The sequence below is a fragment of the Pseudorasbora parva genome, chromosome 25 (genome assembly GCF_024679245.1).
Source record: "Pseudorasbora parva isolate DD20220531a chromosome 25, ASM2467924v1, whole genome shotgun sequence".
In the NCBI taxonomy this organism is placed as follows: Eukaryota; Metazoa; Chordata; class Actinopteri; order Cypriniformes; family Gobionidae; genus Pseudorasbora; species Pseudorasbora parva.
In genome coordinates, this window is record NC_090196.1 from 33,092,165 (window position 1) to 33,108,097 (window position 15,933).

Below are 15,933 nucleotides of genomic sequence, written 5' to 3' on the forward strand. Positions count from 1 at the left end.
AGTTGATAAAGAAAGTATATGGCGACACAAAACTCTGGTTGGATTTGTTTGACTTTGTCAACTTCAAACCGACTGTCTAACTTGCTTTGTACGACGGACCAGGTTAAAAGATGAAATTAACCAAGACTAAACCAAACTTGTTCCTCATACTGATTCTCACATTTCACATGACATCCTCAGAAGGTTAGTATCTGCTCTTCTCTAAACTAAAGTTCCTGCATAAACTGCTAAAAACTATTTACATTGCGACTTAATATTTACTTGTGGGGGAATGATACACACATTGTTAGCACCATGTAATGATTTGTACTTTTGCTTATTTAAGTACGCTAAGTAATATAGTTATTGGTACTGAGGTAGAAACTGGAAGCTCTGTACTGCTTTAAAGGGTTAGTTCACCCAAAAATGAAATGTCTGTCATTAACTCCTCACCCTAATGTCGTTCCACACCCGTAAGACCTCCGTTCATCTTCACACACAGTTTAAGATATTTTATATTTAGTCTGAGTGTATAGATCAGGGCCGTTTCTAGCCTTTCTGGCACCCTAGACAAGATTCATATAAAAAAGGGCCTAGTGACGCCCATGGTTATGACAGTATTACTTGACTAATTTACACTAAACAGCTGTCTCTGATGTAATTTTTTTTAAAATTCAAATTAACTATGCTATAATGTTCTGCAGCTGAAATAAATGAGCATGGCGTGTGGTCCGTCCAGTACTAATATTCAGTGTAATGTTTTGCTCAACATTATGATAGAGCGACCAGCTTAGTAGAGAACAAGTAACCAATAAGTAGCCTAACATACCTGTATATTTCGCTTTCTTTTTTATATTTCCTCTTTTTTCTTTTGACGATACTGAGCCCCTGATGGCTTTGACCTCTTCATGATGATGAAACTAAAGCACGGATGACGACGTTCCCTGCCGCCCTCTACATGATCTCATTACAGCAGCGCCACTATCACCATGGCGACTTCACTCTAATAATCGCAACTAATCATAATGCCTCGAAATAGCAGAAAGTATGAAATATTAATAATAAAATATATATGAAATAACTAAAAAATCTTGTTGGGGCGGGGGCTCACTGGCGCCCCCCAGCTGTTGGCGCCCTAGGCGACCGCCTTTGCCTATGCCTAGAAACGGTACTGGTATAGATTCACACGGTTATGAATCAGTGTGGCAAGCAGCGGGCCGAGTGATGGGAGCATAAAAGGAGGAGCGAAGGCAGTGAAAGACGAGAGAAGACCAGGCCTGGATTTTATGTTAGGTTTTGTTGTGTGTGTGCGGGCAGTCGTCCGTAAGGGGCTGCCCGCGGTTTACTTTCGTTTTATTTACTTTGAAAGTTGGTTCGCTGGTTCCCGCCTCCTTCCTTCCATCAACAAACTTCATTATGAGCGTATTGATTCATGATTCGGATCGCCAGTGTCACGTTTTCACACAATCCGAATCATGAATAGATACGCTCGCTGATTCATAACTGTTTGAATCTTTATTTGAGGATTGAAAAAAAAACGGGAAGAGAAGACAATGCTGAATAAAGTCGTAGTTTTTGTTATTTTTGGACCCAAATGTATTTTCTCTGCTTCAAGAGACTCTAATTAACCCACTGATGTCTCATATGGACTACTGTGATGATGTTTTTATTCCCTTTCTGGACATGGACAGTATAGTGTGCATACACTTGCATACGCTCTCGGACTAAATATAAAATATCTTAAACTGTGTGTGAAGATGAACGGAGGTCTTACGGGTGTGGAGCGACATTAGGGAGAGGAGTTACTGACAGACATTTCATTTTTGGGTGAACTAACCCTTTAACTACGTCAACAGCGTACGAGAAGAAATTGTTTAATAAAGTAGTTTCTCTTTCTCTTTCAGCTTCTCGTGATGATGCTGATTTGAGAGTCCTGATTGTGGGAATGCGAGGCGACTCCAGATTGAGCGCTGCAGAGATTCTGTCAGGAAGGACAGACAGTGGACAGGAGGACAGAGAGATTGTAAAGACTTCAGTAATGACAGACGAGGGGCGTAGAATGATGCTGGTCACTGGACCAAACCTCTGTGAGGAGGTGTAGAAGATTTTTATTATTGAATTTAATGTAAAATAAGCTGTATATAAGACACTATTAGATATTGGCTGTTTGCTGAGGTTGTGTTTGCCCGGTTTTAAGTTCTTGGGGACCTTGACAACGTGCTTGAAAATGACATGTAGAAGATGCATGATGGACAGAAAAAGAACTGGGAATGCTGTGACATATGAGCCAGGAAACCAACTGGAATACTAGCTGAAGGTTGTGACCATTTTGGGAAAGCAGCTGGGTATATATGCTAGGTAAACCAAAGAACTGGAGTTGTCTCCTGCAGGGGAAACTCGGCTTTGTTATTTTGAATAAAGTCTTTCTGAAATCAAATGATCTTTGGGAAATGGTTTTTGCAAGAAGAAAATTTCCAACATATTTGGCACCCCAGATGGGACTGGCTTCGGAGCTGATGACAAACCACTGCAAGCTTGATGACCTTGAATGATCAACACAAACACCAAGTGGCCACTAACTTGAGGTGAGCAAATTTTTGCTTTTTCTCATGTTTGTGTTGATCACCAGGGCTCACTTGGAAGTGGTAAGTCACTAAAAAAGCTTCCCCAAATTTAAAGAACTAAAGAAGGAATAAGGATCTTTGATTTCAGAATAATTGCATGATCTGTATAAGCATGAATACAGGGTAAGTTTACCGGTTCGGCTATATTACGAACGACTGAGGTAAACAAAGGTTGATCTGTATAAGCATGAATACAGGGAAAAGGTTAATCTGTGTCAATGCATGCACACAGATGGAGTTTGCCGGTTACCGGTTCAATTAGTGAGCGACTGCTCGGGGCAAACTGAAAAGGAAAGTTTTACGGATACCGCTTCTGTTATCAAAGTATAACAAGAAGGACTGCACGGGTAAAACGATCGTTTGGAATACCGGTCTGTTGAAGTTCAGCAGGCGTCTGTATGGGTAAACGATAAGGTTATGTCTATGATACCGCTTTGCTATAAAGCAAAGGACTGAATGGATAGGCATGGAAATTTTACGTCTTTGATACCGCTCTGTCATAAATGACAGAGGTCTGAATAGTTAGACGGGATAGTGTAAAAGACTATGGATACCGCCTTGTTGTAAAATTACAGGGGTCTGCACAGATAGTCTAATCGTTTGGAATACCGGTCTGTTGATGTTCAGCAGATGTCTGAATGGGTAAACGATAGGTTATGTCTATGATACCGCTTTGCTATAAAGCAGAGGTCTGAATGGATAGGCATGTGAATTTTACGTCTTTGATACCGCTCTGAGATAAACAACAGAGGTCTGAATGGTTAGACGGGATAGTGTAAAGACTATGTGTTGAGGAAGTGTATCTGTGTGGGATCCTGTGTCTTGTCTGACTGTGTCTGTGGGTAAAAATAGTGACCCCCTCCCTGGTCACTTGAGAACAGTGAATGAGAGAATGAGCCCTATAGGAACTTAAATGTGAGGTATTGAAAATAAATAAAGGAAATTAGAATATTGTTTCAAATTATTAGTTCTGCAGAACACTGTAATATGATATATATAAAAAATAATAATATATATATTTATTTGATAAATGTAATTATCTATTTTAATAGATGAATAAATAATAAGATTGCACGTGCTTAAAGTATTATATATTATATATGAAGACGTCTAAAAATGTCTATCTCTTTATCCCTTGGGGGACAGTATGAGAAAGTATTCCAATGCAGAGATTTATGCTTGTGTTAAAATAACTTGTGCATTGAGCTGAGTGAGAGCGAGATTGGGTGACCAAGTTTAAAGAAAAGTTTCAACATTTATAGATAATTTGCAACAATCATAGGACCTTAGAGAATGGGACTTGGTGGTTCAAATTAAACCAAAAAAGAATTCCTGTTGGTTGAGAGGTTTTATTTGCCAGATTATTTTTATCCCAGCATGTGAATATAGAAGAATGAAAAGTATTTAGCTGTATTACACTCAGTATCATTAGGATAGATTATTGTCTTTCTTTTCTGCATACTGCAACGAAGAACTTGCTTCACTAAAAATAGAATGAAGGAACTGCTGTAGTCAACCAGTGACATTTGATAACTAGTGAAGAAAAGGGTTAGAGAATGGAATTTAGAAAAAGAGCTGAATGCTCAGATACAACTGGAATTAGAAGATATAAAAGTTCAATTTGATTCATGCAGATCTCTGAGTGTTCAAATTTCAGATGGCTTCAATGGCAGTGCCTTGACCACTGAAGCAACAAGTGGGGAAAGGTGAAGACGCGGCTGCAGAGAGAAGAAGAGAGTGGATGATGGGCTTTTTTCAGCTCCCCTCCTGAAAGGAGAAGATGACGCTTTCCAAAAGGTCAGCATGGAAAAAGACTGATTTAATGCAGGGAAAGGTGAAACTTTCACTTGAGGCTTTCCCGAGAACAGAGACAATATCCTGACATACAAAACTTTGACAAGATCAGTCAAAAGCTAAAATGGAGAAGAGGCTGAGAAACGACAGAGCCTAAGTTCCACTCGACAACACCAGGACTTCGCAAAAGGCCTTTGAGTGACATCAGGCTGACGACACATGCAGAACAACAGTCGAGGAGCTTCAAAAGACTGATGATCTATACAGAATGAGTGACATCGATTCCCTGACGGGCGGCACAGGTGCGGCATCTACAATGATCACTCTAGAGTCTGCTTCAAATTTGTTAGTTATGATATTCACTTGATTCATCTTGATAATTCACTGGTCTCATAGCAGTTCTTTGTATTCTCTGCTAAACTAACCTTCTCTGCTTTTTCAGTATAGGCACCAGTCCAGCCCTATGTCTGATGAAAAAAAAAAGAGAAAAGAAAAACACAGTGCATTGACAGACAATAGTGGGTGTTCAACTCACCTAATAGTTACAACTGAGGCTGGATTTGGTATAGTAAGGGCTAGAATGTTAAACATCTAGGGCTAAAAGCATAAAACATTTATTCATTGGTTAAGAAAATATAGACACGAGATGTCTCACAGAAAAATATGGTAGGTAAACTGAATGTTGGTCACTCCATCTTGTTTAGTAATTTAACTCTTACTAGAGCTGGATTAAATAATAATAACTCCAAAGTCAAAAACATGAAGTCAGAATGCTGTCATCAGTGGGATAACGAGATAAAAATATTATTGGCCAAGGATCCATGATAATGAAGAGATCTCCAATATCATTCTTAAAGAAGCTCATGAGCAACAACAAAAAGAAAATTACAAACTTAAAATGAGACGAACAAATTATTAAATGCACTTGAGAAATTACAATCAACTGTCTCAACTGCACCATAACTAGGTCTACTATCTATTAGACTTTGTGAGAAAAAGAAAGGTTCATGTACAGGGAATGCTACAGTGCCATGTTCAGACCTTGTGGCATTCCTGGTGTTCCCCAATTAGAGCACAACCTGCTGAAGCAGAAACAAAGATACATGATGGGGGTGATGGCCATGGGGTGTGAGTGTGGGTGTGAGATGGCCATGGGGCCATGTGGGGTTGATACAATGTGATTGATGGCCGTGGAGTGTGAGTGGATTGACATATAGTGTCTGAAGAGACACTAAGGCAAAAATATATTTTGCCAAAACAGCTGTATTTAAATTTAGTATGTGGGCCCACAGGGCAAATTATGCCCAATAAAACAATGACCATGGATGAATTTGGTTAAGCTTCCTGGTCAATACTTTTGTGGTAAAAAGGAGGGAAAAATATTGCCACATTTGCGCAGCGCATAACATATCTACATTTCTTTTCAGCATATCGCCATGGAGCTGACGGAGCGGATTCAAAAGTGTAATATCATGTAACTGTTAACTTGAGCAAAGTGGGTTGAGTGCTTTCCATATGCATCAGAAATTATGAAAGAACAATGAGACTCAAAACAATGAAATAACTGAGTTGAATTGGCTAATTGTAAAGAATAAATTTGTATCTCTTTGGGGAAAAATGGTATGAGACAAAAATGATTATGAATAGGGGTTTAAGCCCTGCTAGTGATGTAAGTTGAGAGCCCTAAAAGTGGACAGGACAGCGCTCAGCCTCACAAAAGCTTTTCACAGGAACAGTGGGACAGACGAGCAGATGATTATTATATGTTGTTGTCACTAACAAGAAATGGTTCAGTCTCAATTACAGGTGACAGGAGCTCAATTCCAGGAAGGATTCCAGTATGATCCAACAAAAAGAACCGCTGAATGCACATTGTGATCTCATAAGAAGAGTGTGCACTGATCACCAGAGGACACTTGAGTCCATGCTTCTCATCTTAAAATACATCAGCCAGCTTCAGCATTCCCACATACCATGAAGTAGGGGACACAAGAGCGTACTAGTGACGTCTCTCCCTTACCAACGAGGGAAAGCCCATTGCAACGGCTCGCAAAGAGTCACCCTGGTGAAGAGTTGCTCACAGAATGACCATCATCTCAACAAATGGAAAAAAGGGGATAGGCTTGACCAGAGATTCACAATGAAGGTTGCAGAGTGTTGAAAGCTCATAAGGAGCTGTGCAAGGCAGAAGAATCAACCCAGAATTTCAAATGTTATGCTTTAGATCACAACAGACGTATTAACAATTTTAAAACCCCAGTAAAAGAAGAACTGATTAAAAAAAAAACAAGAGATAAAACTGCAAAACAGAAGAGGTGCAGATATTGAAAAATAAGACGGAAAAAAAGGTTGAGATGCAAAAATACTTGTAAGAGCCCCATAACTTCAAAGAATAAGAAAAAAGATATATATTATTACTACTACTAATAATAATAATACAGAAGAAGAAAAACGTAAAATGCCAACTATATCACTACCGTAGATAAAAGATTGAAGTTTAGACAATAGTAGTAGCAGATATCTTTGGACTTGTGGTAAAGAATGAGTTCTAGCCTCTTTGCCACTAAGAAATGAGCGCTAGAATACGGCTAACAAAGCATTGTCAATGAGAATCAGAACAACTTATAAAGGCTTACAAAGGTGGAACTAAAAGAGCTTATGAACAAGATCCTAATATAAAATAGATGACTAAATTTCAGTCTAAAGTTAAAACAAAGTTTGAATTAGGAATAGGGATGGGTACCGAAAACCGGTATTAAACGGGCCCCGGGGCTGAATTTTGAAAGACCGTTGTATCGATAAGCTTTGACGTTATCGGTTCTGCTGTCGGTACTTTTGAAAATACACGTGACGAGAGAGAGAGAGAGAGAGAGAGAGAGAGAGAGAGAGAGAGAGAGAGAGAGAGAGAGAGAGAGAGAGAGAGAGAGAGAGAGAGAGAGAGAGCTCCGCAAACGACAGCCGAGGACAGAACCAAACATTCAAACATAGCCTGGTTACACTTTAGATCTGTGATAGTCTGCTTTTATTTTAGATTTTGTCTTCCAAAGATTATAATAATAATATTTATGTCTAGCCCAACTTGATTCCCTTTGCAGCAGTAGCCTACGCTGTCATTTCTCCATAAAACTCAAACGTAATGACAGAATCAGCATGATCAGTGATTGTTGTAAAATACAGTCTAGCCACTGTTGGTAAATTGTGGGACGCGTTTAATAATAAAAAGAGCGATTAAATGCACAAAAATGTGCGCAAGAGATTGTTCCCAAGTCGACGCGCGCTCTGAAACAGCCGCAACGAGATGAGCAAATTACACTTTCGGTTTCATACTCGCGTCTAAACGATCAAATGTACACAAACATCTATGTCAAAATGACCGGCTTGGAGAGTCTCTTAAACACAACACAGTTTGTGTCTAAAATGGACGTAGTTATTATGGATATAGTCGGGACTCGGGAGAAAGTGTAGTGCATCTGCCTATTATCAGTCGCCTATAGATCTGCACATCTGTCTTAAAGAGGCAGCAGTGTAAATAAACATGCTGATGAATAACTGCGAATTAAACAACCAAATGCAAAGAGAAAATCCCTCACAGCTCTTGCATGAATAACTTCAGCTTTAATAAGCATTAATTTGGCTATTTATGATGAACAGTGTTATTTTACATTTGATTAGTAGAATTCTTCCTGAAATGAAAGCACTGCATGTGTAGGCTGTGTATTTTTGTTAATTGTGTGTGTGTGTGTGTGTGTGTGTGTGTGTGTGTGTGTGTGTGTGTGTGTGTGTGTGTGTGTGTGTGTGTGTGTGTGTGTGTGTGTGTGTGTGTGTATGTATGTATGTATGTATGTATGTATATATATATATATATATATATATATATATATATATATAATCTCAAAAAGTACCGATAAGAATACCGTTAAAGTACCGGACCGATAAGCAGTATCGGTAAGAGTAGTAATACCGTTAAAACCTTAACGATACCCATCCCTAATTAGGAATATAGGTATTACCACGAATGTCAATTTCAATTCAAAAGCTTGATAGCTTGATTTAGTAAGACACTATGATACAACTAATTTGAATATTTATCAAGTAGTGCTTACAGAACCACAACCAAATTTAATAAAAAGTAGGCCATTAGAAGGCAACAAAAGAGGGCCAAAAAAGATATTTGCCATTCAGATAAAGGACAAATTGTTGGAACAACCCTTTTAAACATTCTTCGATGTGCATAGTTTGTGACATCTAAGAATGTTGAGGGGGGAATAAGATATTAGATGATAAGGAAAGATTAATGGATATTTATAAGCAATGTAAGAAAATTTTCAGTCTGAACTGTGAACATTTGTGCCAAAATATCGAACAAAAGCACTAAAAGCGATAAGTAATTGATTAATGAACAAACACTTAAATTACACACAAGGGAGTTTTATAATTATGTTTCTACTTCTAATCAAGTTTTAGAGTTTTGTTAGTAGTAAAAAGGAAGAAATGATTGCTTCATGAGCAGCTTGAACTGAGCCACTAAAGCAATCAGTCAGACTGCATTGAACTTAAGTTAAAATTATATTTATTGTTAGTTTTTGTAATAAACAGACAAGAATTTAAACAATCTAACAAAGAACTAAGTGTATTGTGATAATAAATGCACAACAATATTCTGAACATTCATGATCTAAAATTGATTTTGACTAAAAGATTGATTCTTCAGATTAAGGAATTAATAAGACTTTATAAAAATAGGAATCGGTCAAAAATAAGAAAGACAGTTTACCTTGGTTTAACCAACAATTATATGGATCAAGCAAAATAAAAACCGAAAATGGCTAATTTATATTTACTATAGTACAGGATATAGTAGTATACAGGAGATTTAGAGATGATGCTTTATCTGTGCTATAGAAGAACAATTACATGAAACAAATAGAATGACAAGGCAAAATAGGCAAGCCCTTAGTTAATTATTGGTTATTGGCAGACAAAGTTATGAGTAAATTAAACAAGAGGCGTAAGAGCAGAAGTTAAAGAAAACTGGTTTAATTCTAAAGTTTGAAAAGTGATTTGCTAAATAAGGGATGTCTTTAAAAGTTGCAATATCAAGATTGTTCTGTATCAATATGGTTATTGTTCTGCTGTGAAATTTTCATGTTAATATCACTAATTGTCAAAGCCATGGTTAAGCACATGGAAATGCTAAGAGGTTAAGATAATGAGACAACAATTAAGAGGGCAAACAAAGTATGTTAAGATTGGTCTGACAAATCAAATTGAAATGTACAAACATCTGATGTCTGGGTTAAGGATGTCTACATTCCAAAAATAACTTGTATTAGTATTATGCATTGATATACTCTACATAATTGTGAAAATAATTTACAAGGCTGAGCCAAGTGTATGTTCATGCTTACAACAATGGTCTAGTTTTAAAGGGAGCAAAAGAATCTTTTACTCTTTTTGGAAAAAGAAAAAAATACACCTAAGAAAGAAAGAAAAATGTCTGAAAAGAGATGTTTGGTTCTGATGCTCATCCAGAGTGTGGTTGCATAATCTGGTCTTTGGCAATGAAGAGTGAGTGACTTAATTTAAGTCATAAGGTAGCATAACTAAGAAAGCTAGATTTTGAAGCTACACGTCTGGAAGAAAGATACAAAATTGGGGCTTAGGTAAGCCCCAGAGGGGGGAATGTAGAAGATTTTTATTATTGAATTTAATGTAAAATAAGCTGTATATAAGACACTATTAGATATTGGCTGTTTGCTGAGGTTGTGTTTGCCCGGTTTTAAGTTCTTGGGGACCTTGACAACGTGCTTGAAAATGACATGTAGAAGATGCATGATGGACAGAAAAAGAACTGGGAATGCTGTGACATATGAGCCAGGAAACCAACTGGAATACTAGCTGAAGGTTGTGACCATTTTGGGAAAGCAGCTGGGTATATATGCTAGGTAAACCAAAGAACTGGAGTTGTCTCCTGCAGGGGAAACTCGGCTTTGTTATTTTGAATAAAGTCTTTCTGAAATCAAATGATCTTTGGGAAATGGTTTTTGCAAGAAGAAAATTTCCAACAGAGGACACAGCGAGACAGAGCTTCACAGCAGCGCTGTTCCTCTCGGCTCCTGGACCTCACGCCGTTTTAATGCTCCTGAATCTGGAAGATCAAGAATCAGAGCAGTGTGATATTGTGAGCCGAGCCCAGGAGCTGCTGGGAGCAGAAGTTCTGCAGTACTGCATTGTTCTTCTGCAGCAAAATCAGCAGGAACGTCTGACAGGAGCGTCCAGAGGGATCGCTGGAGAAATGATCAACGCATGTGGAGGCAGATTTCACATGATCCGAGACTCTGAACCCAAACCTGCTCAAACAGCCGCTCTCCTAGCAGAAATACACAAGCTAGTTTGGCTCAATGCTGACGGGTTTTACTCAGTATTGACACAAGAGTTAAAAACAGAAGAGACGAGTCGAGATGTGCATGAAGAAAAGCAGCTCCTGTCTGTATTATATGACACTTTAGGAGGTGCAGGTGGAATCCTACGATGGATTTTCCTTGTTTCACTCACTGCTCATGTTGTTTACACTGAAGGATATTCTGGGGCAAAATTAGCTCTACTTGTATTGTTTATGGTCTATCTAAGATATGTTCTGAATCCAGATGTTGCTATACCGCTAAATCTGGCCTTGATAACATCACTTGCAACTAAATTTACAATAGAAAGAGAACAATATGAGAGAGAAATGGCATTAATATTTAGTAGAAGTCCAAACATCATAGCAAATATTGTAATTCTTATAATACTGCATTACTTTGCAATTATGTCTTTCCCATTTCTGGTGGGTTCATCTGTGGTTTTGGGTACAATTATCAGCGTCAGGACGTGGTCAGATGTGCTCATAGCGTGTCACGCGGCTCCTGGGGTCATAATCGGGGCTCTTGTGTTTCCATTTTGCAATGAAAAGATCATGAATCATGGTCGTGAATCTCCAGTCTTCACACTCTGGTCATTTCTTTGTTGTACCTTTGGGGCGACACTTTCAATGGGGTTTGTGACTGTGTTTGCTGTGCTTGGTGTGAAGATGACATTAATGCTGCTAATATTAGGATTTATAATGGCATATTGGCATTTAAAGAGTGAAACTCTAAAGAATGTGATTGGTTTTACTGTTGTTACACTCGGTTTTTCATGTGGTTGTGTGCTGATTGGTTCAGTCTTTCTTGTTTTGGGGCTGATGATGAGTTTTCTCAAAGTACTTACAGAAAGCTTAGTCAGTTCTTACTTGTTTTATGTAGCATTATTCTTAATAGCAGTAATGCACCACATTTTCAGAAACCGAAAGTTCTCGGCTGTAACATCAATTATCGGTTTTGTAGGGCCAGAATCATTGGCAGAAACAGTAAAGTTTAAGTAGAGATTCTCCAATTTTAATCTATATTGTAACATCTTTGTCCTTTAAGCCTTCGAGCCTTTAAGTCTTTGCCTGTTGAGTGAGCAAGTTTTTCAACCATACAGATGTGGAAGCAAACAATGTCTTTCTTTATTTTGTTCCAATGAATGAACATTGCCTCAAATCCACTTCCTGTCTTCTCATTCATGTTGATAAACATCTAAACGTAGAGGTTCTGCCTTAAAAACACAACCACATATTATCCATAATCCACCTTCATGAATGCTACCCTGTAGTGTGGTCAAAGACTGTGCTTTCCCATTGCCAACACATGTGAAAGGGACTCTAAACTCATACTTCCAACTCTAAAAAGACTTTAATAAACAGCTTGTAAACAGTATTTCATGTAACGTCAGGAAAGCATTTCAATGACCATAAACTCGTTAGTTAGCCAGAAAAGGGGAACATTTTGATAAATATATATTACATATTCATCATATTTACTTAACTTGTTGTCTTTATTATTTAATGTATGTTTGAATAAACCTGTAATGAAAACAGTTTGAAAAAGTTTTTCTGATAGCCACCATTTGAATATTTATATTTCAACAACAAATTGGAAGAGAAACTGTGATTTACAAGTTGAAGACTGCCTTATGTGCTATGGACATAATTCAGTTTGGGTGTTTCTGTAAAAATGTATTTCCATGCATTTATAGTTCAAGTCACAAAATGAAACTAAATCACAAGTGACACAATTTAGCGCCTTATTAACACTACAAAGCAAACTTAATTTATAATAATTATAATTAAACATATGATTTATAATGTTTTAGATTCTTAGGATTATCTTATAAACTTAGAGGATTTTGTTCAGAACATTGACCGTAAACAATATTTGCTAATATTTTAGCTAATATAAGTAAAAAAAAAACCTTTGGTTTAACCTTCTTATGCATGGTAATTTATTAAAAAAATCTGTGGTTTAAATTACATATTTGTCATTAAATAAAATTTTATTCAATTTAAATGAACTATGCTACAATTTTATGATGAAAACCAAAATATTTAACAACCACAAGTCCATAAATGACTTAAAATGTCCTTTCACAAAGCCTACTCTGACCAGATGGTAATATTTTGGTACTTGGCACGATATTTATAATGTATATCTAAAACACAGTGATGTCATGGTATTTAAAATCAGTGTGAACCTGTTACAAACGATTCAGTTCGTGAGTGAGCTATCTGAATCACTGAATCAGAAAAAATGAACCGATTCAAGAGTGATTCATTCGCAAATCATCATTGCTAGTTCTAAGTCAGAAAATATGCTAGCCTACTACACTAGACAAGAAGCTGAAATATTGTCAGTGACATTGTTTCTCAGTAAACTTAGTGTAATATTTATAATCATACAAGGATATTTCCGCGATATTTTACCAGGGTATTTCTCCTCTGAGGCGCACTCAACAGTCGAGAGTTCCGTTGGACTCCACTGACAGTGACGCTCCCAAGCCCCGCCCCTTCATATAAAACAGGAAATATGATTGGTTAGGAAGTATTCCGCACGGCTGAAATGAAAATTCTGATTGGTTTTTGAGTATATAAAACGTATTTACTCTGCCAGTGTTTGTCTTCGGTTCTGATTTGCTTTGTTTGTATACCAAACGTACTAAAAAAAGTGCCGGAGGCTGGAGCACTAGTTGTGTTAAAGTGCTGGTTGAAAACTCTCCCAAATTGTTCGACCGTGACATTGAGTGGACGTAAGACTCCCTGCTAAATATAGCTGCAGCTGCGAGTCAGGCAAACAGAATCAAAAGTGAAACTTTCACAGTACAAAGTGAACGCAAACAAACAGGATTCCTCTTCTGTCTGTGCCTTTACATGTAACGGTCGTGCTGTAAGTAAATAAGCTTCACAGTTATGCTTAATACATTTTAAACTCACAGATTAATGGTGGCTTTAATCTCCAGGTTGAAAAATGAAACTAAACAGGACAGAACCAAAATCTCTCTTCACTCTGATTCTTGTATTTCTCATCACATCTATACATGCTGAAGGTAATGTACAATGTATCATTTAAATGAGTGTTTGCTCTCTACTTTTCGAAAGCACGCATTATTAAATCACACACACCTCTCTCTCTCTTTTTTTTAAGTAATCAGTCTTGCTTTCGATAACAAAAATAAATCATTTTGACCACTGTAGTGGACACCGTGCATTCAGACAGGGTTCGTACGGGTGCTTGAAATCCTTGAAAGGACTTGAATTTTGATGTTGTGTTTTCAAGGTTTGAAAAGTGCTTGAATTTTGGATAAAGTGCTTAAAAATGCTTGAAATTGTAATTATTGCTTTTACAACAAATAACTATCTGACTAAATAGTTTGTTTATTATTATTGCTCTATGTAAGCGACTGCAACACAATTACCCCATTGTACAACATGCACTGTAGGCTAAGCATATTTGTGAGATAATTGTAATGGTAATTGATCAATGTTTATGAAAAAAAGCTTAAGCTTTATCATATAAAGTGATCTCTTCAGAAGAAATATTTGATTACCTAGACTTTTAATAGATATACACACACAAAAAAGAAATTAATTAAAAATAGAAAAGGTCAATGAGCTGAATCTGATTGACTGTCTACCTCAAAGACAAATGTTTGCATTTTTTAAATGTTCAATAAATGATTTGAAAGTTAAGTGAACCCGTCGAGTGATTTTGTTTAGGGTAATTGTTTTTACAATTACCCCAAAGGCAGGTTAGATAGTAAGTCTACTTAGACAGAGATACATTTAAAAGAAATAAAACTTGTGGTTTGGTTAAATATCTGATCCTTCTGCTTTATGAAACACAATTTTGGCTGTTTATAGCATTATCATCATTTTAATGTGATTATAACACTAAATAATAATTTTGACAATGTATTGGTATGTAATTTACAGCGGTGTTAGGTGCTGGAAAAGTCTTTAAAATGGACCTTGAAAGTGCTTGAAAAGTGCTTGAATTTGACCTTTGAAAAGGTGTACGAACCCTGATTCAGAGTTTGTAATGTAGGCTTAATGCAAGCCAATGGCAAATTGTAGGTAAGCAAATATGTAATTTAAACCACCTATTGTAATAAATGACCCATGCATCAGAGGGTTAAACCAAAAATTGAGACCAAACACTGTAAAGTTAGTAGATCATTCATTTTATTTTAAGTATTATTTTCTGAAGGGATGTACATTTAAAAGCCAGTAACCGATTTATTGGCTGATAAATCTAAATGTCCCAAACACTTCAACATAAATCAAACCATATAATACAGTAGGCTAGTTTGAACCAGAGCAAAATTACTTCACTTTAACACTCTTAATTTAACACAGCTAACTTTCTTTATCAAAAAAAGAAAAGAAAAAAGGTCACACTTTATAAAAGGTTTTTTTCCCGTAACAATTAGTTAAAATTAACTAACAATGAATGAACAATACATGATACTGTTTGTTTATGTTAGTTAATGCATTAACAAATGAGACCTTATTGTAAAGTGATCCCAAAAAATAAAATTCATAAATAATGCAAACAAGTCATTGGACATTATTTAGGCTTCATATAAAGAAACAAAATGTGCCATGGGGGAAAAAAAAGAAATGCCCTCCACAGAGGTGCCACTGTTGGTGCTTTCGGCGGGGTCAGGGGTCAGAGGTCACCCTGACTGGTCAGCGGCTATGCCGCCCCATACGCAACAAACTGAGCTGCTCTGTGTATTCTGACACCTTTCTATCAGAACCAGCATTAACTTCTGGAGCAGTTTGAGCTCCAGTAGCTCGTCTGTTTGATCGGACCCCACGGGCCAGCCTTCGCTCCCCACGTGCATCAATGAGCCTTGGCCGCCCATGACCCTGTGGCCGGTTCTCCACTGGTCCTCTTGGAGCACTTTTGATAGAGACTGACCACTGCAGACCGGGAACAGCCCACAAGAGCTGCAGTTTTGGAGATGCTCTGACCCAGTCGTCTAGCCGTCACAATCTGGCCCTTGTCAAACTCGCTCAAATCCTTACGCTTGCCCATTTCTCCTGCTTCACACACATCAACTTTGAGGACAAAATGTTCACTTGCTGCCTAATATATCCCACCCACTAACAGGAGCCGTGATGAAGAGATCATCAGTG

General features: G+C 37.4%; 2 protein-coding genes and 1 long non-coding RNA gene across 4 annotated transcripts in view; 2 read left to right on the forward strand and 1 right to left on the reverse strand.

Annotated features, from left to right (window-relative positions):
- LOC137065286 (uncharacterized) overlaps nucleotides 1-15,933 on the reverse strand; it is a 31,675-nt gene that overhangs the window by 3,371 nt on the left and 12,371 nt on the right. The window lies entirely within an intron of this gene.
- On the forward strand, nucleotides 47-11,879 carry LOC137064332 (uncharacterized). Its single transcript, XM_067435688.1, has 4 exons — nucleotides 47-183; nucleotides 1,884-2,074; nucleotides 10,468-11,390; nucleotides 11,846-11,879. The coding sequence occupies exons 1-4, from the start codon at nucleotides 111-113 to the stop codon at nucleotides 11,877-11,879; spliced, it is 1,221 nt and encodes a 406-aa protein (XP_067291789.1). The 5' UTR covers nucleotides 47-110.
- The window catches only part of LOC137065285 (uncharacterized), a 37,974-nt gene continuing 35,502 nt past the window's right edge, over nucleotides 13,462-15,933 (forward strand). For both annotated transcript variants that reach the window (XM_067436882.1, XM_067436881.1), the window contains exons 1-2: nucleotides 13,462-13,678; nucleotides 13,752-13,838. In XM_067436882.1, coding sequence (XP_067292983.1) covers nucleotides 13,760-13,838 — 79 coding nt within the window. In that variant the 5' untranslated portion in view covers nucleotides 13,462-13,678; nucleotides 13,752-13,759. The remainder of the gene's footprint in view (nucleotides 13,679-13,751; nucleotides 13,839-15,933) is intronic.

What these genes read in the sequence shown, in the direction of transcription:
- LOC137064332 (XM_067435688.1), top strand. Translation starts at nt 111, where the DNA reads ATGAAATTAACCAAGACTAAACCAAACTTGTTCCTCATACTGATTCTC. An exon ending in TCACATGACATCCTCAGAAG is followed by an intron (nt 184 to 1,883) that starts GTTAGTATCTGC and finishes TTTCTCTTTCAG; the next exon opens with CTTCTCGTGATGATGCTGAT. An exon ending in TCTCCAGTCTTCACACTCTG is followed by an intron (nt 11,391 to 11,845) that starts GTCATTTCTTTG and finishes TTGTCCTTTAAG; the next exon opens with CCTTCGAGCCTTTAAGTCTT.